This window comes from Lithobates pipiens, unplaced genomic scaffold (genome assembly GCF_037356315.1).
Source record: "Lithobates pipiens isolate NorthernLeopardFrog02 unplaced genomic scaffold, aLitPip1_a1.2 Scaffold_25, whole genome shotgun sequence".
Taxonomy (NCBI): Eukaryota; Metazoa; Chordata; class Amphibia; order Anura; family Ranidae; genus Lithobates; species Lithobates pipiens.
The window spans coordinates 182,315,021-182,341,287 of NW_027507787.1; the positions used below are offsets into that span (position 1 = coordinate 182,315,021).

Sequence of the window (26,267 nt, forward strand, 5' to 3'; positions counted from 1 at the left end):
TTAGGCTCAGAACTCACCTTCAGCTCCCACATCCAAGCACTGGCTAAATCTTGCTGCCTTAACCTCCATAAAGCCCCGTACACACGAGAGGACTTATGTCCGACAGACTTCCGAAGGAGTTCCGTCGGAGTTCTGCTGGAATTCCGACGGAGTTCTGACAGACTTTTCGGCTGAGCGGACTTGGCCACACACAATCACACTAAACTCCGACGGATTCGAACGTGATGACGTACGACTGGATTCGAATAAGGAAGTTCATAGCCAGTAGCCAATAGCTGCCCTAGCGTCGGTTTTAGTCCGTCGGAATAGCATACACACGAGCAAATTTTTCGAAGGGACCGGGTCCGGCGGAGTTCCTTCGGAAAAATTTGAAGCATGTTCCATATTCTAAAGTCCTTCGGACTTTGGCGAGTCAAAAGTCCGTTGCAGCCCACACACGATCGAATAGTCTGACGGACTCAGTCCGTCGGACTTTGGATGTTGAAAAGTCCGCTCGTGTGTACGGGGCTTAACATTTAGAGAATTTGCCCCTTTCTAACTAACACCACAAAACAAAGTATTCACTCCTTGGTTGTTTCCCCACCTTGATTTCTGCAGCTCCATTCTCACTGGCTTACGCAGGCTATCCGCACTTCAGTCTATTATAAATGCTGCAGCCACACATACACCTTAGTAACCAATAAGTAACTGCTGCCCCTCTCTGCCAATCCCTTCACTGGCTTCCCCTACCCCATTGTATAAAATTCAAAATGTTAACCAAAACTTACAAGGTCATCCACAATATCGTCCACAGCTACATCACCAACCTCATTTGTAGACATTGCCCAAATAACCCTCTCTGTTTCTCCCAGGATCTCCTGCTCTCTAGCTCCCTTGTTTCCTCTTCCCATGCTCACATCCAGAACTTCTCCAGAGCCTCTCCCATGCCCTGGAACTCCCTGACCCAGTATGTCTGGTCAGCTCCTACCCTGTCCGCCTTTAGGTGATTCCTGAAAACGCACTTATTCAGGGAAGCCTATCCCACACCCACCTAAGAACTGTACTTGAGTCACCTCCATCAGATCATCCCCTGCAGCTATTACCTTTTATACCACCTCCCCCTCCCTTTAGATTGTAAGCTCCATGAGCAGGGCCCTCGGTTTCCTTCTGTATTGAACTGTATTGTAATTGTACTGTCCCCCTTTCTATTTAAAAGTGTTGCGTAAACTGTTGGTGATATATAAATCCTGTATAATAATAATAATATTTCAGCCATTAAAATTACAAATGTAAATGAAACAGCCATGTAAACAATTACATGATATGGACATTCCTTGGTAAACGTAATTCAAGGTTGTAAATGTGACACATTGTCTGATTTTCTGTTCAGCGCTGACAATAAATCACAGATGATCACATATTACTACATTCTAATCAATAGTGAGAAATTGAGCAGCCTATAATGGATGCTGGATTAAGAAAAGGAGGATGTATGAGTTACAGAGCAGAGCATTTGTTTCCAAATAGATTCTCCAATACCACCCAACATACTACCAGCCTAAGGAAGTTCACCAAAGATTATGTAGTTCTCTTCAACTGAATCACTGGTCAGGAATTTATCTGCATGCTGGAAAATATTTCACCAGTGGTGACATTTCCCCATAGCAACCATGAAATGAACAACATTTCTCATTTTAACAGCTGAAATACCTGAAATGTCAGCTTGTCACAACAATTGCTAGTGCTGGCCATACACCTTGCAATCTAAATGAACAATTTCTATTTAATTTCTTTGAGATTTAGCAAAATGAATGTATCTACTTAGGTGGGCTCTCATACAGGGGTGGATCCTGGGGGGGGCGCAATAGTTCCCCCTGAGAATATATTACTGATTCTGAGCACGCCCCGGCAATTCAGAGCCGTGGTCGGGACAACACACAGCCATTCTCAGCATTAGGAATTTACTGCCCAGACACATAGGGACCGGACACTCCACCCCCTATACCTCCTCCAGAAGTTTTACAGCCTCTCTCCTGCAGGCTGCTGTTTGAGTAGGTGGGAGCCTCCTGGCTTCTGCTGCTTGGGTGGGAGGGATGGGGATGTGCCTGCCCCCCCCCCCCCCCCGAGATCCCACCTGCCTGGAAGAGGGAGGTGTGAGCAGCTGAGCAGAGGGAATGTGAACTTCCTGGAGGTAAGCTCTACTAGCAGTACATCGTGGATTAGTTTACAGGCACCTCTATGCTAAGTCTGCTGAGTTACTGCAGTTTAGCATAGAGGAGCTGTTAGCTGACAAATGGGATTGCATTTCCTTTTCATGTGGTACAGTGAGAAATTGGGCTCATTAAAGCAATGCGACTGCCCCTGGTGTGTCCCCTCCTGCCCCCCCCAGTTTTTGCCCTCCTAACTCCCCTGGTGTGTGCCCTCCAAACCCCTCCCCCAGTGCATTCTCTCCTGACCTCCCTGTTGTGTACCCTCCCGACCCAATTTGTGCCCTTCCGACCCCCCCAGTGTGTGCTCGTCAAAACCTCTCCCCCAGTGTATGCCCTCCTGACCCTGTGTCCACCAAGTGTTTGCTCTCAACTTATAGAATTTGACTTCCATTACAACGGTCAAACCAGCATATTAAGGCTTCAAATGGGATTTTTCATATATGTTCTCCCTCAATCTGCACAAACCATAAAGGCTCAAAAAAGAAGTATATTGTATTATAGTGTTCACTGTTATACTTTTATTAAGCCAAACAAATAAAAATGCACTTACATGGATCAAAGAAATACAGCCATTGAACCACTGCTAATCAACTGCTGAACTGTGAAGCTTAGATCACTCCCACACATGTAGCCGATACAACCGCTCAGGGATGGTGGATGGATAAATGCAAGCATCCCTCGCTCAATGTCTTTCACTCTCCTGAACTCCTCCTATCCAGACATCATTGGGGGCATGATTGTTATTTTATTTTTAGTGAGTGCATAATTTAGTTTATAGCGCAGCACTATACAGTGGCAAAGAAATGAAGCTTCTACCATTTTATCATGAATGTATTTTAAATTATAGAGACAGCATATCAACCAAAATTTTAGACAAAACACATAATACAAATGTTATAAATTGAGTTGCAGACAGTTCAGTGAGCAAAATAATTATTTGATCCCCTACCAACCAACAATAATTCTGTCTCCCACAGACTGGCTACAGTATATGCTCATGTGGTACACAGATTAGTCCTGTCAATTTAAGAAGGTGCTCCTAACAACTCGTTATGTGTATAAAAGACACCTGTCCACAGAATCTCTTTTTTCCATTCAAACCTCACCATCATGGGCAAGACCAAAGAGCTGTCCAAGGACATTAGGGACACGATTGTAGACCTACACAAGACTTACACGACACCATTAGCAAGAAGCTTGGTGAGAAGGAGACAACTGTTATGCCGCATACACACGATCAGAATTCCAGCCAGAAAAAGACCATTGAGAGCTTTTCATCGGAAAATGCGTGTGTGTATGCTCCATCGGAATTTAGCTGTCCGAATTCCCGCCAGTCAAAAATTGATAGCATGTTCTCAATTTTCCTGGCGGAAAAACTTTCTATCGGTAATTCCGATCGTGTGTATGCAATTTCCGACACGCCAAAAATCACGTATGCTCAGATTCAACTACGAGACAGAAGCTATTGGCTACTGGCTATTGAACTTCCATTTTCTAGTCGCGTCATACGTGTTGTACGTCACCGCGTTATAAACGATCGGAATTTGGTGTGACCATGTGTAGGCAAGACAGATTGAGCTGAATTCCGTCAGGAAAACCATCAGAGCTTTTTCCGGCGAGAATTCCGATCGTGTGTACGCAGCATAAAGGCCCATACACACAATCAGACTTTTTGACAACAAACATGCAAATTAGCTGTTTTGGAGCAACATCCGACCGTGTGTACGCTCCATCGGACAAACTTTTTTGGTTTTCATCAGACTTTTGTTGGCTGTGCGAACGGACAAACTTTCTGGCAACAAAAGTCCAATGGAGCAAAGTCTGATCGTGTGTACAGAAAACCATAGGACTTTTGTACAAAGTACAAACAGACATGCTCAGACCCAATGCAAAAGATCAGCCAACAATACAGAAGTTGACCAAAGGTGGCGGTAAAGAGCAGAAAAACCACATGATTTGGTGAAAGTTGGCTGAAAAAGTCCTGCTGTGTGTATGCAATACAAGTTCAGGGCCGACGCCCTTTGTACAAAAATCCAAGGGAAAGTTTGTACAAAGTCCTATCGTGTGTATGAGGCTTTAGAGTGATTATTCTCAAATAGAAGAAATACAAAATAGCCATCAATTGTCCCCCGGTCTGGAGCTCCATGCAAGATTTTGCCTAATAGGGGTAAGGATGATCATTAGAAAAGTGAAGTATCAGCCCAGAACTACACGGGAGGAGCTTATGAATGATCTGAAGGCAGTTGGGAACACAGTCACCAAACAAACCATTGGTAACACAATGCGCCACCATAGATTGAAATCCTGCAGCTCCTGCAATATCCCCCTCCTCAAGAAGGCATATGTACAGGCCCATCTGAAGTTTGCCAATGAACATCTAAATGATTCAGAGAAGTTGAAATTGAGCTCTTTGGCATTAACTCGATTCCCCGTGTTTGGAGGAAGAAAAATGCTGCCTAAGAACACCATCCCTACAGTGAAGCATGGTGGTAGAAACATTATGCTTTGAGGCTGTTTCTCTGCTTATGGTACAGGCTGACTTTGCCGCATTGAGGAGCCAATGGATGGAACCATGTAATGTAAAATCTCAGATAGAACACTTAAGATGGGTCGTGGATGGGTCTTCCAGTATGACAATGACCCAAAACATACCGCTAAGGCAGCAAAAGAGTGGCTCAAGAAGAAGCTCATTAAGGTCATGGAGTGGCTTAGCCAGTCTCCAGACCTTAATCCTATAGGAAATTTATGGAGGGAGATGAAACTTCGAGTTGCAAAGCGACAGCCAAGAAACCTTAAAGATTTAGAAAAGATCTGTAAACAAGAGTGGATCAAAATTGCTCCCAAGATGCTTGCAAACCTGGTAACCAATTAGAAGAAACGTCTTACCTGTGTGCATGCCAACAAGGATTTTTCAACCAAGTACTAAGTTGTGTTTTGCTTGGAGATCAAATACTTATTTAACTCACTGGACTGCAACTCAATTTATAACATTTGTATCATTTTTTTTATGGATTTGTGGTTGATATTCTGTCTCTATAATTTAAAATACACTCCCAAGATGCTTGCAAACCTGGTAACCAATTAGAAGAAATGTCTTACCTGTGTGCATGCCAACAAGGATTTTTCAACCAAGTACTAAGTTGTGTTTTGCTTGGAGATCAAATACTTATTTAACTCACTGGACTGCAACTCAATTTATAACATTTGTATCATTTTTTTTATGGATTTGTGGTTGATATTCTGTCTCTATAATTTAAAATACACCTATTATAAAATTACAATCCCTTCATTTCTTTGTAAGTGCGCAAACGTACAAAATTGGCATTGGATCAAATAATTATCCTCCCCACTGTATTTCAACTCTAAAAGCTTACTTGGTAGTTGTTACTGCTGAACGTTCAGACAAGTGAAATGACTATTCACAAAACTCTAAAGAATGGAAGCGTGTAACTTTCCACAATCATGCAACCTTCGGTTTCAAAATGAAAGCACAACTTCAACCCAAATTTTATTCTTAATGTTTTAAAGTTTTTGAGGGGTTAGAATGTTTGAAAAGTTTTTATAGCTGTTTGTGTCCCAGTCAGGGACAATTCCCCTTAACTTCTGTGACTGTGGTTACTCATACAGGACTATTGGAAACAGAATCAATCAAGGGGAGCCTTGCCCAAATAACCACAATTTGGAAAGGGCAAGACCTCAGTTTTGGAGGGTTAATTTAACACCATACGTATTATGCCATATTAACAAACAACAGATTACACCTGAACTTACCATGTCACTCATGGACAAACTATGAACATCAAGCTATCATGATCTTTACTAAATGCATTTGACTACCCACAGGCCAACTGTTGCCAAGATAAACCCCTCCAATGAAGCCATGACAATAAGCATAATCAGAGAAGGTGTCTAGGGCCAGATGAATGGAAGACGTTCAAGATCAGTAATTGCATCCCACGACATGACTTAGGATGAACCGGTGCTTTGTCCATAGCCCTTGACAGCACAGTATATAGTTACTATTCTTTCACTCTCCCACCACTCCATTCAGCAACCAGATGTCCTGTGTAAGCTAAGAGTTGCAGCTTACACAGGCATATGAACACAACGTGTGATGATTGGGCCAGTGCAGTAGATGGTCCGCTGCTCCTCTGTTTTTGGAATTACCAGGTATTTCCTTTGGCTCATGTCACTAAGCAGAAAAGGAACACATGACAAGAGGGTTTATGCGGGGGAAGAGTGGGGGATTAAATCAAACCCTATGCTTTGCATTAAATGAAACCCGGTGTGCTTCCAGTAGTGACCTTCAAAACACCCCCATAGGCAGGGATGGTGAATAACTTCTCCTTTAGTCCAGGTTCACACTGCTCCGACATGAAAGTAGCATGACTTCCGATCTGACTTTGCCCTACAACTTCAGTCTGACTTTGAGCCTAATTTGATCCTATTTTGTGTGAATTTTTACCCTCTATGGCATTGAAGTTGTATCAAAATGATGCCAAAATAGTGCAGGAATAATTTCTAAAGTAGGAGCGACATGTGTCGGATCAGTTAAGACTACTCTTATAGGGAAACATTGAATTTGACATGTCATGCGACTAAACTTTAAAGCTAGAAAAATACCTCTTTAAAATGATTTCATGACTTGGCATCCATTAGCCAAAGCGCCCTTTCACCGTAGCTCAAGGAGCCCTTCGGGTGATTTCTCCAGTGTAGCTACATACAATATAAATACTTTTTAATAATGAGTAATTAAAGTTTAGAATCACTAGTACGTTTGAATTACTGTCTGCTGTACTGAGGCAGTAACGGCAAATCTCCCCAATGGAGACCCAAAGAGCAATAAAATTGACAAAACTACTTGGTTGTGCAGTCCACAGAAGATATGACTTTCCATAAGTGGAATTCCGAAAAGAACAGCTTAAATTTTGAAAACTCTCTGAAGACCGCATATAAATGAAATAATTATTCTACTTATGATTCCCAGGTTCATCATTTTTTCACAGCAAACTGCATTTAAATGCATATTGATTATCGTACTATCCAAGTCACAGCCGAGTACTTATTATGAACACAAATTGCCGAAATAAATCTCCATAAATCTTTATTGACCAATATAAGGCTAAAGCCTTAAATTATATTGTCTTATGTGTTCTCCTGACCATATCTTCCTAGAAAAGAAAGAAGGTGCATGCAGCAGCACTCTGCGGGTGTGGTACACTTTGCACCCAAGCAGGCTACATTGGGAATACTTTGTTTTCTGATGTTGGTAGCTGAGCAAAAGAATTGCAAGTGCTCTCTTCCTCCTCAGTCTTCCTGTTGGATGTTAAGTGTGCAGCTATGGCCTGCATTTCTCCACCATTGCGATTCAGCACCGCTCTCTCTGAAGTTGCATTATTGGACCCTTTAGTTTCCAGGTCATGGCAGTGGAACATCTGAAGCAGACATCTTCTGAACTGTAAAAAGACAGAAAGTGTTAACTCTAAGTATAAATATTCAAGAATTTGATCAAACTATGAGCAAGGCAAATATTTAAAGAGTTTTGAATGGGAAGGGTTAGAACCTCTGTATTTTTTTCTAATTTATAAATACTTGTAAGTATATATGCATCCTTTGCCTAAATAAATTGTTTTGATCCACTGCACTTAGAGTGGCGCCTTATGCTTTCTTCCACAGCCTCCACAAAGTATTGCTTATAATCTCCACTGGGCTGCCTTCTAGTGCCTTATCACAGACTTTATGGACTGTGCACAGTCATTCATCTTGCAAAATTTTTTTTATCATTGCCTTTTATATACCAAGGTGTGTAATAAACAGGTGGATCTCCACCAAGGTTGACGCAAGCACCAACCTCTTTCTTTATTTTATGTTACATATTGACAATGCTTATTTCCTATTAGACTTGAAAACTATCCCACTCCTCCAGACTACTATACAGGTCTGGAAAAATCTTTGAAGGCAAATTAAATTTTGCCCAACCATTTGAATATTTATATATACAAATCAAAATAAATTGCATTACATAATAGAGGTACTTCTCATTTTTATACCTTGGCCACCAAAGTAGATCTAAACCCAATCACAGATCTCTTATAATGTTAAACATGCTTATGTCATTTCAAAAGTTGTTATACCTGTTATACCTGGTGATCTTGCCATGACAGCCCTTGTCCAGGCACTTCCTATTATGAGGTGACAACTGTCTCCCAACCTCTGAATAGTCACACTCTCACAAGCACCCCTGGCGAAAACTACAAGTGAATATATCAAAAGACATTGCTCGTGCATGCTTAGTCACTATAGGGAAGCTGGTTCAGATCAATGGTATGCCGTTGATGCTTGAGTAAGTGCACGCAGACAGGAAGTTGTTTTAGCAAGGTAAATGTCATCTGGTTAGGGTTTATGTCCACTTCTTAGCTGGCAATACCTGATAGATCTCCTCTTTGCCTCCAATCAGTAAATACACAACTCAGGAGCAGGCTAGGAGGAGCAAATATTCAGGGAAGGACTAAGCTAGGGGGTCAGGTGGGCATTTGCCCCTTCGTTAATACTAATGAGACATGTTGGGCCAGTGGCCAGTGAGTATAGATACTCCCCTAATTATAGGCTTCAACCAGAGTAAGTCCTACAGCTAGTGACAAATACTAGGCATACAGTATACAGCTACCTAATCCCTGTTCAGACCTTTGATGAGGTACACTTTTTTCTTTAGTTCACATCTGTCTGTTCCTACCAAGCAAAGGCTAGTTGATTCTGTTTTCCTCCCAGGCCAAATGATACCAGTCCTTCTCTGCAAATATCATCTTTCTGAAAACACATTCTCCCTTTTTCCAGATTTGTAAAATCTTTATTAAAGTATTTTTGTTAAAATCTACAGCAATTTAGGTCATAAACAGATAGGGGTCTGTCTGACTTTGACCTATCTGCAGCATGTGCAAACAGTCTAACCTGTTGGTAAGGCAAAGGCTTCATGTTCAGCAGTCTATGTAGGCATTAGGGATGAGCCGAACACCCCCCGGTTCGGTTCGCACCAGAACTTGCGAACGACCCCCGCGTTCGGCACGAACGTTAGAACCCCATTGAAGTCTATGGGACTCGAACGTTCGAATTGGAAAGTGCTAATTTTAACGGCTAATATGCAAGATAGTGTGCTAAAAAGGGTTTGGTGATCTGCCTCCTGCCTCAGGGGACATGGGTCACTGCAAAAAAAAGTTTTAAAAACTACCGTTTTGGCGGGAGCACTGATTTTAATGACGATTAAAGTGAAAAAAAAAAAGTGAAATATTCCTTTAAATATGGTGCCTGGGGGGTGTCTATAGTATGCCTGTGAAGTGCCACGTGTTTCCCGTGTTTAGAACAGTCCCTGCACAAAATGACATTAAACGGAAATAACACCATTTAAAACTGCTTGCGGTTTTAATGTTATATCTGGTTCCTGCAATATGGTTGAAAATCATTCAGAAAAATGGCATGGGTATCCCTCCCTGCCCATTACCAGCCTATTTGGGTCTTGTACGCATATTAAGGGGAACCCCGTACCCATATTAAAAAAAGGAAATGCGTGTGGCCCCCAGGCCCTATATACTCAGAACAGCAGTATACAGGCGGTGCAAACAAGACAGGGACTGTGTAGGTTTGTTGTGTTAAGTTGAATCTGTTTGTAATTTTCAACTGGTACATTTTTAAAGTGTAGCTCCAGTCAAAAAAACTATTTTTAAGCTTTTTGGAAAACATAGGGAAGGATTATCACCCCTGTATAATTTGTTTTGTCGTCCATCTTTTTTCATCTCACTTGCTGTTGTCTCCTTCCGTTTGCAAGTAGGAGATGTTTGTAAATTGGATGTTTGAAAGTAGGGGCCTGCCCTATATGCTCTGCAGAAATGGCGGAACAAGGTGTTGGTTTTGCAACAACATTGTAAGCCTTCAAAGTGACTCTTGGTGGCCGCTGGAGCGCCCTGCTGTGAACGATTATATCAAGAATTGTAATTACATGCCATTGTTGATCAGTGGTAGAAAAATTGACCTTTGGTGGTTGTGGTGCTGGTGCCACAACACTATAAGTCCTCACAGTTACTCTGGGTGGGCACAGGAAGGGGCCCTCCTGTGAAATATTATATCAAGAATTGTAATTACATGTCCCTGTTAAACAGGGGCAGAAAAATTGGGCCTTAGGCACTGGTGCCATCACACTGCAACCTCTGCCATACACTCTAGTTTTTTTGCTGGAATTAGCCCTGCTGCAAAGCATTGCATCAACAATTGTACTTAAACGCCCCTGTTAAACAGGGGCAGAAAAATTGGGCCTTAGGCACTGGTGCCATCACACTGCAACCTCTGCCATACACTCTAGTTTTATTGCAGGAATTAGCCCTGCTGCAAAGCATTGCATCAAAAATTGTACTTAAACGCCCCTGTTAAACAGGGGCAGAAAAATTGGGCCTCAGGCACTGGTGCCATCACACTGCAACCTCTGCCATACACTCTAGTTTTATTGCAGGAATTAGCCCTGCTGCAAAGCATTGCATCAAAAATTGTACTTAAACGCCCCTGTTGAACAGGGGCAGAAAAATTGGGCCTTAGGCACTGGTGCCATCACACTGCAACCTCTGCCATACACTCTAGTTTTTTTGCAGGAATTAGCCCTGCTGCAAAGCATTGCATCAAAAATTGTACTTAAACGCCCCTGTTAAACAGGGGCAGAAAAATTGGGCTGCTGGCATCACCCAGAACCAAAAATGTTCTTCCAACATATCAGCGGAGGAGGAAGAGGATAGACAATCAACATAACAGGACAGTCACTCAGCATCAGCATAGGCAGTCTTGAAGGGATGTGGTATTTCAAAAAAAATTATTCGGTTACATCAGCTTCAGGTGCTTGGTAGCTGTGGGTGATCCAAGACTGATTCATCTTGATGAAGGTCAGTCGATCAACTGATTCGGTGGACAGGCGCACCCTGTGATCGGTAACGAAGCCACCAGCAGCACTGAAGGTGCGTTCCGAAAGAACGCTGGATGCAGGACAGGCCAGTAGCTCAATTGCATACTGTGCAAGCTCTGGCCAGTGATCCATCCTCAAGACCCAGTAAGCCAGAGGATTTTCAGTGGGAAAGGTGTCCAAGTCTGACCTTGCCCCTAGGTATTCCTGCACCATGTAAATTAGACGCTGGCGATGGGTGCTGGAACCAATCATACCTTGGGGCTGCGGACTAAAAAATTGTCTGAACGCATCAGTCAGACGGCCACCTTCTCCACCGCTCCTTCTGACTGATGCCTCAGCAACACGTTGTCCAGGACCAGGAGTTTGTGATCTCCCTGTCTCTGGGAACGCGTTGCACAGAGCTTTCTGCAAGGCCTCCCGGAGATGTCTCATCCTCTGCTCCCTCTGCGATGGCAAGATAAGGTCGGCAACCTTACCCTTGTACCGTGGATCAAGGAGAGTGGCCAGCCAGTAATGGTCCCTCTCCTTGATCCGAAGAATACGAGGATCCTTCCGCAGGCTTTGCAGGATCAGGGAGGCCATGCAGCGTAGGTTAGCTGAGGCATTCGGTCCGGAGTCCTCTGGGTCACTAAGGACAACATGATCCGCAGCTACCTCCTCCCAGCCACGTACAAGTCCACGTGTTTCTTGGGACTGTAAATCATCCCTATAAGACTGCTGCTGCTGATGCTGAGTGCCAGCCTCCACCTCCATGCTGACACAATCATCCTCCTCCTCCTCTTCCTCCTCCTCACCCTCTTCCTGTGTGATGGGTGGCACAGCAGGAACACTGTCTGGATAAAGGGGGCCTTGAGAGGCAAGGAAGTCCTCCTCTTCCTGCCTCTGTTCTGCCTCAAGTGCCCTGTCCATTATTCCACGCAGCGTATGCTCCAAGAGGTGGACAAGAGGTATAGTGTCACTGATGCATGCACTGTCACTGCTCACCATCCTTGTGGCCTCCTCAAACGGTGACAGGACAGTGCATGCATCCCTGATCATGCCCCACTGGCGTGGTGAGAAAAAACCAAGCTCTCCTGACCCTGTCCTGGTGCCGTAGTCGCACAGGTACTCATTGATGGCCCTCTGCTGCGTGTGCAGCCGCTGCAGCATGGCCAATGTTGAGTTCCATCTGGTGGGCATGTCACATATAAGGCGGTTCTTGGGCAGGTTCAACTCCTTTTGGAGCTCAGCCAGCCGAGCACAGGCATTAAATGATCGGCGGAAATGCACACAGACTCTCCTGGCCTGTTTCAGGACATCCTGTAAGCCAGGGTACCTGCCCAAGAACCGCTGCACCACCAGGTTAAGGACGTGAGCTACACAGGGCACATGGGTCAGTTGTCCCTGTCGGAGGGCGGAGAGGAGGTTGGTGCCATTGTCGCAAACCACCATTCCTGGCTTAAGCTGGCGTGGCGTCAACCACCTCTTGGCCTGCCCCTGCAGAGCTGATAAAACATCCGCCCCAGTGTGGCTCCTGTCCCCCAAACAAACCAGCGCAAGCACGGCATGGCATCGTTTTGCCTGCGTACTTGCGTAGCCCCTGCAACGCCTACGGAGCACCGCTGGTTCTGAGGACAGAGCACTGGAAGAGGCTGTGGAGGAAGAAGAAGAGGAGGGGGTGGAGGAGAGAGGTGTGTCACAACCAATAGTAGCATTTTGGAGGCGTGGTGGCGGAACAACCTCCAATACTACTGCACCTTGTCCTGCATCCTTCCCAGCAGCCAGAAGAGTGACCCAATGGGCCGTGAAAGACAGGTAACGTCCCTGTCCATGCCTGCTGGACCATGAGTCAGCGGTAATATGCACCTTACCGCTGACCGCCCTGTCCAGCGAGGCAAGGACATTGCCTTCCACATGCCGGTAGAGAGCCGGAATTGCCTTCCGTGAGAAAAAGTGGCGTTTGGGGACCTGCCACTGAGGAACCGCACATTGTACAAACTCACGGAAGGGGGCCGAATCTACCAACTGAAAAGGCAGCAGTTGAAGTGCTAGCAATTTAGCCAAGCTAGCATTCAACCGCTGGGCATGTGGATGGCTGGGAGTAAATTTCTTCCGCCGGTCCAGCAGCTGGGGCAGGGACATTTGTCTGCTATAATCGGACGTGGATGTACCACTAGCAGAGTTCCCGGAAGCACTTGGCTGTGACACACCTAATTCTACACCTTCATTCCTCTCAGAGCAGGTTTCAGAGAGGACTGAAGGTCTAGTGGGGTTGGAGATGCCAGCTGATGAGGAGCAAGAAGAGGTCCGCTTTGTTCTTTGGTGTGGGTCTTTGAGGTATGCTTGCCAACGAGCTGCATGGCAGGTCAACATATGTCTGGTCAAGCATGTGGTGCCCAAGCGGCTGATGTTTTGGCCACGTGAGATACGCTTGAGACATATGTTGCAAATAGCAGCGGTGCGATCTGATGCACTCGTCTCAAAAAAGGCCCACACCAAAGAACTTTTAGAATAACGCGCAGAGGAAGCGCTCTGCGCAGAGGAAGCGCTCTGCGCAGGCGGAGCTCTGCGGTGTGATTCAGTCGGTGTGCTGCCCCTAAGCTGGCCCCCGGAGGGCATCCTGCCTCGTTGGACATGTGCCTCCTCCTCCTCCTCCTCCTCCTCCTCCTCCCTCCTTCCAGGCACCCACGTGGAGTCAGTGCCCTCATCATCCCCTCCCTCTTCATCGCTGTAGCAAACCTGGCAGTATGCTGCAGCTTGTGGAACATTACTGCCAGATTGCTGTCCTTCTTGAGCATCCCCTCTCTCTGTGCTCACGCTACTGCCTTCCTCTAGCTGAGTGTCATCATCAGAGCCCACCAAACACTGGGCATCCTCCTGGAGCATGTACCCAACACTGTGCTCAAAGAGTTCAGGAGACTCCTCAGGAGGACGTGGTGGGTCTAGGGAAGGAGTCACTGATGATGACATTGAGAGGAGGGACGACGATGTGTTGGCAGCTGCTTTTCTACTACCCTGAGACTGGGTGAGAGAGGATGAGGAGGATGAAGAGGGCTTGGTCATCCACTCTACCAAGTCGTTGGCATGTTGCGGTTCAACATGTCCAGCTGCAGAAAAGAAGGACAAGCATGTCCCATGGCCACGTGCTGATGACAATGCACCGCGTCCCCGACCAGCACTGTTGTCTCTAGACACAGAGCCTGCTTGCCCTCTTTTATCGGCTCGCGCCTGTCTGCCTCTCCTTGCTGGCCTTCCAGACATGGTAATGGCCTGAAGGGAGTTGGGTAAAACAGTAGTTGGGTAGTTTATATTGTGCTGGAGGCACACAACACCCACTAACTCCTGCAGATGCCTTTTTTATAGAACAGCAGAGTTAAAGGGGTATATACAGATGTATACTGTGCTGTGCTGGAGGCACAGACAACTTCCAATAACTCCAGCAGATGCCAATCGGGCCCAAATACAGAACAGCTATGTAGGTGGATAATAGCGGTATGTACTGGGTACAGAGCAGGCACACAGCACGCACTATCTCCTGAGTGACACTGCTGACTGCAAGCTCTATTGTTAAAGATGGACCACTAGCTATATAGGTGAGGTGAATATCACGGTGTATACTGCGGTCAGGGCACGCAGACAATAACAAGAAAACAGCAGAGTTAAAGGGGTATATACAGATGTATACTGTGCTGTGCTGGAGGCACAGACAACTTCCAATAACTCCAGCAAATGCCAATCGGGCTCAAATACAGAACAGCTATGTAGGTGGATAATAGCGGTATGTACTGGGTACAGAGCAGGCACACAGCACGCACTATCTCCTGAGTGACACTGCTGACTGCAAGCTCTATTGTTAAAGATGGACCACTAGCTATATAGGTGAGGTGAATATCACGGTGTATACTGCGGTCAGGGCACGCAGACAATAACAAGAAAACAGCAGAGTTAAAGGGGTATATACAGATGTATACTGTGCTGTGCTGGAGGCACAGACAACTTCCAATAACTCCAGCAAATGCCAATCGGGCTCAAATAGAGAACAGCTATGTAGGTGTATATAGTGGTATGTACTGGGTACAGAGCACGCAGACAGCACGCACTAACACTACTGACTGCAAGCTCTATTATTAAAGCTAGATCACTAGCTATATAGGTGAGGTGAATATAGTGGTGTATACTGCGGTCAGGGCACAGACAGTAACCACTACACAAGAGCAAAATAGTAAATCAGCCAAAAACGATTGGTGTGTAACTGTGTTGAAGGTACACAGAACACCCACTGCTTCAGATGCTAACAAACACTACACGAGGCCGCCTGAAAGGCAGCTTTATATAGTGTGGGGCGTGCACTACACAGTCTGAGCTATGATTGGCCACAGGCAGGATGCCTGTGGCCAACCATTGCTCTTCCCGCTACTGGCGCTGCGATTGGCCAAGCATGCGGGGTCACAGTGCATGCTTGGCCAATCGTGAGACAGCAATGCATTGCGCCATCGCAGTGCATTGTGGGCCACACGAATTTTGCCGCGAACGGCCCAAACGGTCGGAATTCGGCGAACGCACGAACGACCAATGTTCGAGTCGAACATGCGTTCGACTCGAACACGAAGCTCATCCCTAGTAGGCATCTCCCTGAATAAGGCAGATGTGCACTGCGGAGATCTGAAGTGTGCTCTGCTGATTAACAGCAGATTTTGAAGAATCAAGGCTGATTGTTAGAATAATGTAATCTGGAAGGTCACCTTTACTGCATCTGGATGTGTTCATATTTGGAGAAAATCAAAGTATGCATACAGCGCACCATACTTTTACCAGATGTTAACCACTTTCAGACCGGACCATTTTGCTGGTAAATGACCAGAGGTCTTTTTACACTTTGGCACTGCGCTGCTTTAACTGGTAATTGCGCGGTCATGCAATGTTGTACCCAAACAAAATTTGCGTCCTTTTCTTCCCACAAATAGAGCTTTCTTTTGATGGTATTTGATTGCCTCTGCGATTTTTATTTTTTGCGATATAAACGTAAAAAGACCGCAAATTTTGAAAAAAAATGATATTTTCTACTTTTTGTTATTAGAAAAATCCAATAAACTCAATTTTAGTCATACATTTAGGCCAAAATGTATTCAGCCACATGTCTTTGGTAAAAAAAAAGTCAATAATTGTATATTTATTGGTTTGCGCAAAAGTTGTCACATCTACAAACTAAGGTACGTTTTCTGGAATTTACGCAGCTTTTAGTTTACGACTGCCTATCTCATTTCTTGAGGTGCTAAAATGGCAGGGCAGTACAAAACCCCCCCAAATGACCCCATTTTGGAAAGTAGACCCCCTAAGGAAATTGATAAGAGGCATGTTGAGCCCATTGAATATTTTATTTTTTTGCCTCAAGCGATTGAATAATGACAAAAAAAAAATTTTTTTTTTTTTTTTACACAAAGTTGTCACTAAATGATATATTGCTCACACATGCTATGGGCGTATGTGAAATGACACCCCAAAATCAATTCTGCTGCTTCTCCTGAGTATGGGGATACCACATATGTGGGACTTTTTGGGAGCCTAGCCGCGTACGGGGCCCCGAAAACCAAGCACCGCCTTCAGGCTTTCTAAGGGCGTAAATTTTTGAGTTCACTTCTCACTACCTATTACAGTTTTGAAGGCCATAAAATGCCAAGATGGCACAAAACCCCCACAAATGACCCCATTTTAGAAAGTAGACACCCCAAGCTATTTGCTGAGAGGCATGTTGAGTTCATGGAATATTTTATATTTTGCCACAAGTTGCGGGAAAATTACAAACTTTTTTTTTTTTTTTTAACAAAGTTGTCACTAAATGATATATTGCTCATGCATGCCATGGGCATATGTGAAATGACACCCCAAAATAAATTCTGCTGCTTCTCCTGAGTACGAGGATACCACATATGTGGGACTTTTTGGGAGCCTAGCCGCGTACGGGGCCCCGAAAACCAAGCACCGCCTTCAGGCTTTCTAAGGGCGTAAATTTTTGAGTTCACTTCTCACTACCTATTACAGTTTTGAAGGCCATAAAATGCCAAGATGGCACAAAACCCCCACAAATGACCCCATTTTAGAAAGTAGACACCCCAAGCTATTTGCTGAGAGGCATGTTGAGTCCATGGAATATTTTATATTTTGCCACAAGTTGCGGGAAAATTACAAACTTTTTTTTTTTTTTTCACAAAGTTGTCACTAAATGATATATTGCTCACGCATGCCATGGGCATATGTGAAATGACACCCCAAAATAAATTCTGCTGCTTCTCCTGAGTATGGGGATACCACATATGTGGGACTTTTTGGGAGCCTAGCCGCGTACGGGGCCCCGAAAACCAAGCACCGCCTTCAGGCTTTCTAAGGGCGTTACAGTTTTGAAGGCCATAAAATGCCAAGATGGCACAAACCCCCCCCAAATGACCCCATTTTGGAAAGTAGACACCCCTAAATTTAGGGGTACACTAGTGAGACTAGGTAATAAATGGCGGGTGCCCTGAAACTATAAAAAAATAACTAACCAACCAGCGTCACCTGTAACAGTTATATGGTGATCACTGGTGAAAGGGTTAACTAGGGGGCAATTAGGGGGCTTTATGCGGTAGTATATGGGGGTCCCTGGCGCTATAAAAAGCTGCAGCGAACCTAAATACCTACCTGCCTAACTAGCGTCACCTGTGACACTAATATAGCGATCAGAAAAACGATCGCTTATTAGGCTGGGTTCACACTGGAGCGATGCGGGAACGCCACGAATGCGCGGCGGGTTCCCGCATCGCATGCCTCCCGGCGGCAGTTCACACTGCCCTATGCGAACTGCTGGGAGTGTCAGTGAAATGTTACTGACACCCCCAGATCAGTTCGCATATCGCAGTGCGATCTGCAAACTCGGATCGCATGGTGTGAACACCCATGCGATCCGATTCTGCTGCGGGCCAAAAAAAGGGTCCCGTGCGAATTTGCGGCGGGTGCGGCGGGTGCGGCGAATGGCTGAACTCGAATCGCACAGAGATCAGATGTGATTTGCAGTGCGGTGCGAATCACATCCGTTCTCATAAACCGCTGCAATGTGAACCCAGCCTTAGTGACACTGGCGACGGGGGGTGATCACGGGGTTAAACCTTTATTGGGGGGGTTAGGGGGGTACCTTAGAACTAAAGGGGGCTAACCCTAACTGCCCTAACAGTTATTAGTCACAAATGACACCCGCCGGGTGATCAGGGGGTTAAACCTTTATTAGGTAATAAATGGCGGGTGCCCTGAAACTATAAAAAAATAACTAACCAACCAGCGTCACCTGTAACAGTTATATGGTGATCACTGGTGAAAGGGTTAACTAGGGGGCAATCAGGGGGCTTTATGCGGTAGTATATGGGGGTCCCTGGCGCTATAAAAAGCTGCGGCGAACCTAAATACCTACCTGCCTAACTAGCGTCACCTGTGACACTAATACGGCGATCAGAAAAATGATCGCTTATTAGGCTGGGTTCACACTGGAGCGATGCGGAAACGCCGCGAATCCGCGGCGGGTTCCCGCATCGCATGCCTCCCGGCGGCAGTTCACACTGCCCTATGCGAACTGCTGGGAGTGTCAGTGAAATGTTACTGACACCCCCAGATCAGTTCGCATATCGCAGTGCGATCTGCAAACTCGGATCGCATGGTGTGAACACCCATGCGATCCGATTCTGCTGCGGGCCAAAAAAAGGGTCCCGTGCGAATTTGCGGCGGGTGCGGCGGGTGTGGCGGGTGCGGCGGGTGCAGCGAATGGCTGAACTCGAATCGCACAGAGATCGGATGTGATTTGCACTGCAGTGCGGTGCGAATCACATTCGTTCTCATAAACCGCTGCAATGTGAACCCAGCCTTAGTGACACTGGCGACGGGGGGTGATCACGGGGTTAAACCTTTATTGGGGGGGTTAGGGGGGTACATTAGAACTAAAGGGGGCTAACTCTAACTGCCCTAACAGTTATTACAGTCACAAATGACACCAATGCAAAAAAAAAAAAAAAAAAAAAAAAAAAAAAAATGACATTGGTGTCACTGTGACTGGGGGGCAGGGGTAATTGGGGGGGTGATCGGGGGGTAAAGGGGGGGTGTGAGTGTGCCTGGCATGTTCTACTGTGTGTGTAGAGTGTTGGTGCAACTTACTGATCCGCTCTCCTCCGTGTCGGAACGAAAAATACCGACACGGAGGAGAGAATACATCACTTCCTCTCCTGTGTTTACATTACAGGAGAGGAAGTGATGTCACCGGGGATTTCTATTCGTCGGGAGCGATCGCGAGGGGGTGGCCATGAATGAATGGCCGTCCCCTCGTCCGGGATCGCTCCCGTACGAATACCGACCGCCGCAGGCACCGGGCGGGGGCCCGATCGGGCCCCCGACCCGCGGGAGGCAAGGGACGTACATGTATGTCCTTATGCCTGCCCGTGCCATTGTACCGACGTACATCGGCGTGCGGCGGTCGGCAACTGGTTAAACATGTTATAGGAACCATAATATTATAAGCAGCCATCATGTAGGAACTCAAATGTCCAGAGACAGCACTGCATAGTTGTATAAAGGCCATGGAATATACAGTGAATATAAAAAGTCTACACACTCCTGTTAAAATGTCAGGTTTCTGAGATGTAAAAAAAAATGAGACAAAGAAAAATCTTTTCTGAACTTTTTCCTCTTTAAGACCCCTTTCTCACTGGGGTGCTTTGCAGGCACTACAGTGCTAAACATAGTCCTGCTAGCAGCATCTTTGGAGCAGTGAAGGAGCGTTGTATACACCGCTCCTGCCCATTGAAATCAACGGGGCAGCGCGGCTATACTGCCTACAAATTTTCGGTGGTTTTAACCCATTCTCGGCCGCTAGCAGGGGAGTAAAACCGCCCCGCTAGTGGCTGAATACCGCCACTACGACGACAGTAAAGTGGTGCTAAAAATAGAGCCGCTTTACCGCCAACGCCCCCCCCCCACGCAAAAATCTTTTAGTAACAGGGAAGTTAAAATAAAAAAGTAAAATAATGTGATTGCATAAGTGTGCACACCAGTGGCGGTGTGTTCATTAAGTCGCCCCCTCTCTGCAGCCAACTCCCTCTGTGTATAATGGATAGATTCATGCATTGCATGAATCTATTCATGACCGTCGCTGCCCCCCTCTATTCAGGTGTCCGGCCCCAGGGGTGTATTTTTGAAGAACCTGATTAGAGCTATAGGCTCCAATAGGCTTCAAAAAAGGCGAACTACGAGCACAAAGCATTGCGTTCTCAGTCCACCCAGATGCGTTAGAAAAGCGAATAAATATTCACTTTCCTAACACTGAACCACCTCTCAGCCAATCAGATCTATCACCTGATTGGCTGAAAAGAAAGGCACTACGATTGGACGCCTGTCAAGAGGAGGGGAGGAGATACACAGGGGACACTGTCTGACCTGTTGCAAGGTCCCACCACTGGCCACCGTCACTCGCATGCCTGACCCGCCACGAGATGGGGTAAGTGCCGGGCAGACAGCGAGCGGGAGGGGGAATAGCAGTGACAACTTTTCATGGGCACAGTGGCACTATTTGATTAGCACAGTAGCAGTATTTTATGGGGCAGAGTGGCAAAACTTGATGGGCACAGGGGCAGAATTTGATGGGGAGTGGCACTATTTAATGGGCACAGAGTGGCACTATTTAATGGACACAGTGGCAGCATTTGATGGGCACAGTGGCAGAATTTGATGGACACAGTGGCAGAATTTGAAGCGGAACAGTGGCACTATTTGATGGGCACAGTGGCAGCATTTGATGGGCACAGTGGCAGAATTTGAAGTGGCACAGTGGCAGCATTTGATGGGCACAGTGGCAGAATTTGAAGCGGCACAGTGGCACCATTTGATGGGCACAGTGACACCATTTGATGGGACACAGTGGCACCATTTGATTGGGCACAGTGGCACTATTTGATGGGCACAGTGGCAGCATTTGATGGGGCACAGTGGCAGCATTTGATGGGGCACAGTGACATTATTTGATTAGCACAGTGGCAGCATTTGATGGGCACAGTGGCAGAATTTGAAGCGGCACAGTGGCAGAATTTGAAGCGGCATAGTGGCACTATTTGATGGGCACAGTGGCAGCATTTGATGGGGCACAGTGGCAGCATTTGATGGGGCACAGTGACACCATTTAATGGGGCACAGTGGTGCTATTTGATGGGGCACAGTGGCTCTATTTGATGGGCACAGTGGCAGCATTTTGTGGGGCACAGTGGCATTATTTGATTAGCGCAGTGGCTGCGTTTGATGGGTGCAGTGGCTGCGTTTGATGGGTGCAGTGGTTGCGTTTGATGGAAGCAGTGGCTGCGTTTGATGGAAGCAGTGGCTGCGTTTGATGGAAGCAGTGGCTGCGTTTGATGGGAGCAGTGGCTGCGTTTGATGGGAGCAGTGGCTGCGTTTGATGGGAGCAGTGGCTGCATTTGATGGGAGCAGTGGCTGCATTTAATGGGCACAGTGGCTGCAACTGATGGGCACAGTGAGGCTGCAATTGATGGGCACAGTGAGGCTGCAATTGATGGGCACAGTGAGGCTGCAACTGATGGGCACAGTGAGGCTGCAACTGATGGGCACAGTGAGGCTGCAACTGATGGGCACAATGAGGCTGCAACTGATGTTTTTTTTTCAGAATTTTTCACTTTGTTTCACTTTTGTTTGCCCCCCCCCCCCCCCCTAAAAAAAAAAAATTTGGAGCACCAGCCGCTACTGGTGCAGACCCTCTTATAACTAGAGATGTAGCTGTGTTCAGAATTAAGAAATCACATTCAAACTCATGTTAAATAAGAGTAGGTCTTTCCCGACATTTTCTTAGTCGCATCCTTCAGAAAAAGCCATGGTCCACAGAGGGCAAAGCATCAGAAGGGAACTCATTGTTAAAAGTTATCAGTCAGGAGAAGAGTGCAAAAGAATTCCCACTGTATTAGACAGTGAAGACAGTCATCATCAAGTGGAGAAAATATGGCACAACAGTGACATTACCAAGATCTGGACGTCCCTCCAAAATTTATGAAAAGACATAAAGAAAACTGGTCAGGGAACTGCTATGAGGCTTAACAGCAACATTAACCGCTTGCCGACTGGCTCACGCCGATATACGTCAGCAGGAGGGCATGTACAGGCAGATTAATGTACCTGTACGTTGCCCGTTAAGAAGCGGTTTGCGGGCGCACGTGTCGTGACTTCCGTGAGTGTGATCGTGGGTCCTGCAGACTCGATGTTCACGTGGATACCAGCGATGGTCTCACGGAGAGAAAGAACGGGGAAATCCTAAGCATTTCCCCGTTCTGCCTAGTGACAGGACACTGAACATGTCACACATAGCCCCCCCCCCCCACAGTTAGAATCACTCCCTAGGACACACTTAACCCCTACAGCCCCACCTAGTGGTTAACCCCTTCACTGCCAGTCGCATTTACACAGTAATTAATGCATTTTTAATTGCACTGATCGCTGTATAAATGTAAATGGTCCCAAATCACACCAAAAGTGTCCGATCTGTCCGCCATAATATCTCAGTCATGATAAAAATTGCTGATCGCCGAGACTACTAGTAAAAAAAATACATATTAATAAAAATGCTATAAACCTATCCCCTATTTTGGAGACGCTATAACTTTTGAGCAAATCAATCAATAAACGCTTATTGCGATTTTTTTTACCAAAAATATGTAGAAAAATATGTATCGGCCTAAACTGAGAAAAAAAAAAATTGTTATATATTTTTTGGTGATATTTATTATAGCAAAAAGTAAAAAATAATGCTTTTTTTCAAAATTGTCCCTATTTTCTTGTTTATAGCGCAGGTGAGGTGATCAAATACCACAAAAAGAAAGCTCTATTTGTGGGAAAAAAGGACATCAATTTTGTTTGGGAGCCACGTCGTACGACTGCACAATTGTCAGTTAAAGCGAAACAGTGCCAAATCGCAAAAAATGCTCTGGTCTTTGGGCAGCCAAATGGTCCGGGGCTTAAATGGTTAAAGAATCTGCAAGAATATCTGGCAAGTACTGGCTGTGTGGTACATGTGACAACAATCTCCCGTATTCTTCATATGTCTGGGCTATGGGGTAGAGTGGCAAGACAGAAGCCTTTTGTTACAAAGAAAAACATTCAAGCCCTGCTAAATTTTGCAAAAGTCTGAAGTCTCTGAAAACCATGTGGGGGAATGTGTTATGGTCTGATGAAACCAATGTTGAACTTTTCAGCCATAATTCCAAAAGATATGTTTGGTGCAAAAACAACACTGCACATCACCAAAAGAACACCATACCCACAGTGAAGCATGGTGGTGGCAGCATTGTGCTTTTAGGCTGTTTTTCTTCAGCTGGAACACACGGTGCAGGCGTAATTGCAATTACACCCCAAAATACATTCTGCTATTCATCCTGAGTATGGCAATACCCCATGTGTGAGACTTTTCCACAGCGTGGCCACATACAGAGGCCCAACATCCATGTAGCACCATCAGGTGTTCTAAATGCATAAATTACACATTTCATTTCCTGAGTACCTATCACATTTTTGAAGGACCTGGAGCACCAGGACAATGGAATTACCCACAAAATTACCCCATTTTGGAAAGAAAACACCCCGATGTATATTCTATGAGGTTTAACCACTTCAGGACCGCCGTATTGCCAATGTACGTCAACACAATGGCACAGGCAGGCATAATCACGTAAATGTACGTGAATGCCTTCTAGCGGGTGGGGGGTCCGATCGGACCCCATCCCGCTAGATACGGCGGTCCCTTTCGGTGCCGGAGCGATCGGCGATGAGGGGATGGCCGTTGGTTTCCGCCCATCCCCTCTCGATCGCTCCTGGCCAGTGACGAACTTCCTCCCCTGTGAAAATGTAAACACAGGAGGAGGAAGTGATGTCACACTCCTCGTGGCGGTCTTTTTGAACCGGACAGCGAGGAGTGAAGACGCAAGTAAGTGCACCAACAGTCCACTGACACATAGGTACACACAGGCACACATTTCACCCCAGTCACCCCCCGATCACCCCCCCGATCGGCCCCCCGCCCCCCCCCCAGTCACAGTGTCACTAATGCAGTGTTCATTTATTTATTGATCACTACATTTAGTGTCAGTTGTGACTGTAAAAAGTGTCAGGGCAGCTAGTGTTAGGCCCCTTTAGGTCCAGGGTAGCCCCCTACCCCCCCCTAATAAAGGTTTAACCCCTTGATTGCCCTCCCAGTTAACCCTTTCACCCTCTTTTACCAGTGTCACTAAGCGATCGTTTTTCTGATCGCTGCAATAGTGTCACTGGTCCCGCTAGGAAGCTAGTTTTTTTTAGGTTCAACGCCAGGTTTTTATACCGTTAGGTACCCCGATATATAACCTAATAAAGGTTTTAACCCTTTGATTGCCCCTAGAGTTAACCCTTTCACCAGCGATCGCTGCATAAGTGTCACTGGTGAGGCTGGTTAGCCAGTTAGTTATTTAGTTATTTAGGTTCCCCGTCAGCTTTTTATAAAGCTTCAGGTACCCCCATATAAATACCCAATAAAGGTTTTAACCCCTGATTGCCCTTAGTTAACCCTTTCACCAGTGATCACCGTATAAGTGTTACGGGTGACGCTGGTTTGGTAGTTCGCTTTTTATAGCATCAGGGCACCCGCCATTTATTACCTAATAAAGGTTTAACCCCCTGATCACCCGGCGGGTGATATAAATTTGGTTTTAGGGTCAGAAAGGGTCTGCGTCGCCCCAGGCAGTGCTAGGTTAGTGCCAGCACCGCTAACACCCACGCGCAAAGCATACACCTCCCTTAGTGGTATAGTATCCGAACAGATCAATATCTGATCTGATCAGATCTATACTAGCGTGCCCAGCAATTTAGGGTTCTAAAAAAACGCATTGTTAGCAGGATCAGCCCAGATACCTGCTAGCACCTGCGTTTTGCCCCTCTGCCCAGCCCAGCCCAGCCCAGCCCACCCAAGTGCAGTATCGATCGATCACTGTCACTTACAAAACACAACACACATAACTGCAGTGTTCGCAGAGTCAGGCCTGATCCCTGCGATCGCTAACAGTTTTTTTTGGTAGCGTTTTATACAGTCGCTGACAGGCTAGGTGCTTTTTTACCTGTGAGTCTCACTACTGTACCCCTAAATTTAGAGCCCAAAATGGCAAAGCGAAGGTACACTAGTGAAGAGGCCTACACGTTTCTGAGCATGACAGATAGTGAAGAGGAAGACACTGATCTGTCAGAATCAGGCTCAGAATACGAACCTGTAGAGGACAGCGCCTCCATGTCAGATAGCTCTGACGACGAAGAAGAGGTCCCTGCTATTGTCAGGCGTACCCGACCCCGATTTTCTGATGTTGTTGAGGTGCAGGAACCGCAAGTCCCTCGTATGGAGTATAGAGCCAGTACTAGCGCCGCTCATCCTTTTGGTGAACTGGCAAGCACCAGCGGCCTAGTACACCCTGGACGTACATCCAGCACTGCAGTATCACGTGGTGACGTGGCGAGTCCCATAAGTGCAGTTCAAGCTGGCGAGGTGGCAAGCACAAGTAGTGTCCCGCTGCCACCAAGAAGAAGAAGACAAAGACAGGCCCGTCGTACCCATAGTGCCCTTCCTGCAGAATTCGCCTATCCCAATTGGGTGCCCACCACTTCTGCAGAACCCGTACTTCCCCCATTCACTGCCCAACCCGGTATTCAGGTGGATACAGATGATTTTACGCCACTCGATTTTTATTCTCTGTATCTCACGGAAGATCTCTATAGATCTATTGTGGACCAAACCAATTTATATGCTGGTCAACGCATCGCCGCTAATCCCCAGTTGCCGTCTCTTGCCAGAGATTGGAAACCAGTTACGGTTTCCGAATTTAAGTCGTTTCTGGGCCTTTCCCTCAACATGGGCACACATAAATTTATGCGGATGCGGGCTTATTGGTCCACGCATCCGGCTGACCACATGCCCCTGTTCTCTAACTCCATGCCCAGGGCACGATACAAGCAGATCTTGCGGTTCTTGCACTTCAGTGACAATGAACTTTGTCGTCCACGTGGAGACCCTGAATACGATCGGCTCTACAAAATTCGGCCCCTCATAAACCACTTCAACCAACGTTTTGCAGACTTGTTTACTC

General features: G+C 46.2%; 1 protein-coding gene across 1 annotated transcript in view; it reads right to left on the reverse strand.

The window, feature by feature from the left end:
• Nucleotides 1–2,496: 2,496 nt before the first annotated feature.
• Nucleotides 2,497–26,267, reverse strand: part of LOC143930707 (opsin-VA-like) — a 169,598-nt gene continuing 145,827 nt past the window's right edge. Inside the window, exon 5 of the mRNA XM_077455244.1 lies at nucleotides 2,497–7,645. Within this exon, the coding sequence (XP_077311370.1) occupies nucleotides 7,427–7,645 (219 nt within the window). The 3' untranslated portion in view covers nucleotides 2,497–7,426. The remainder of the gene's footprint in view (nucleotides 7,646–26,267) is intronic.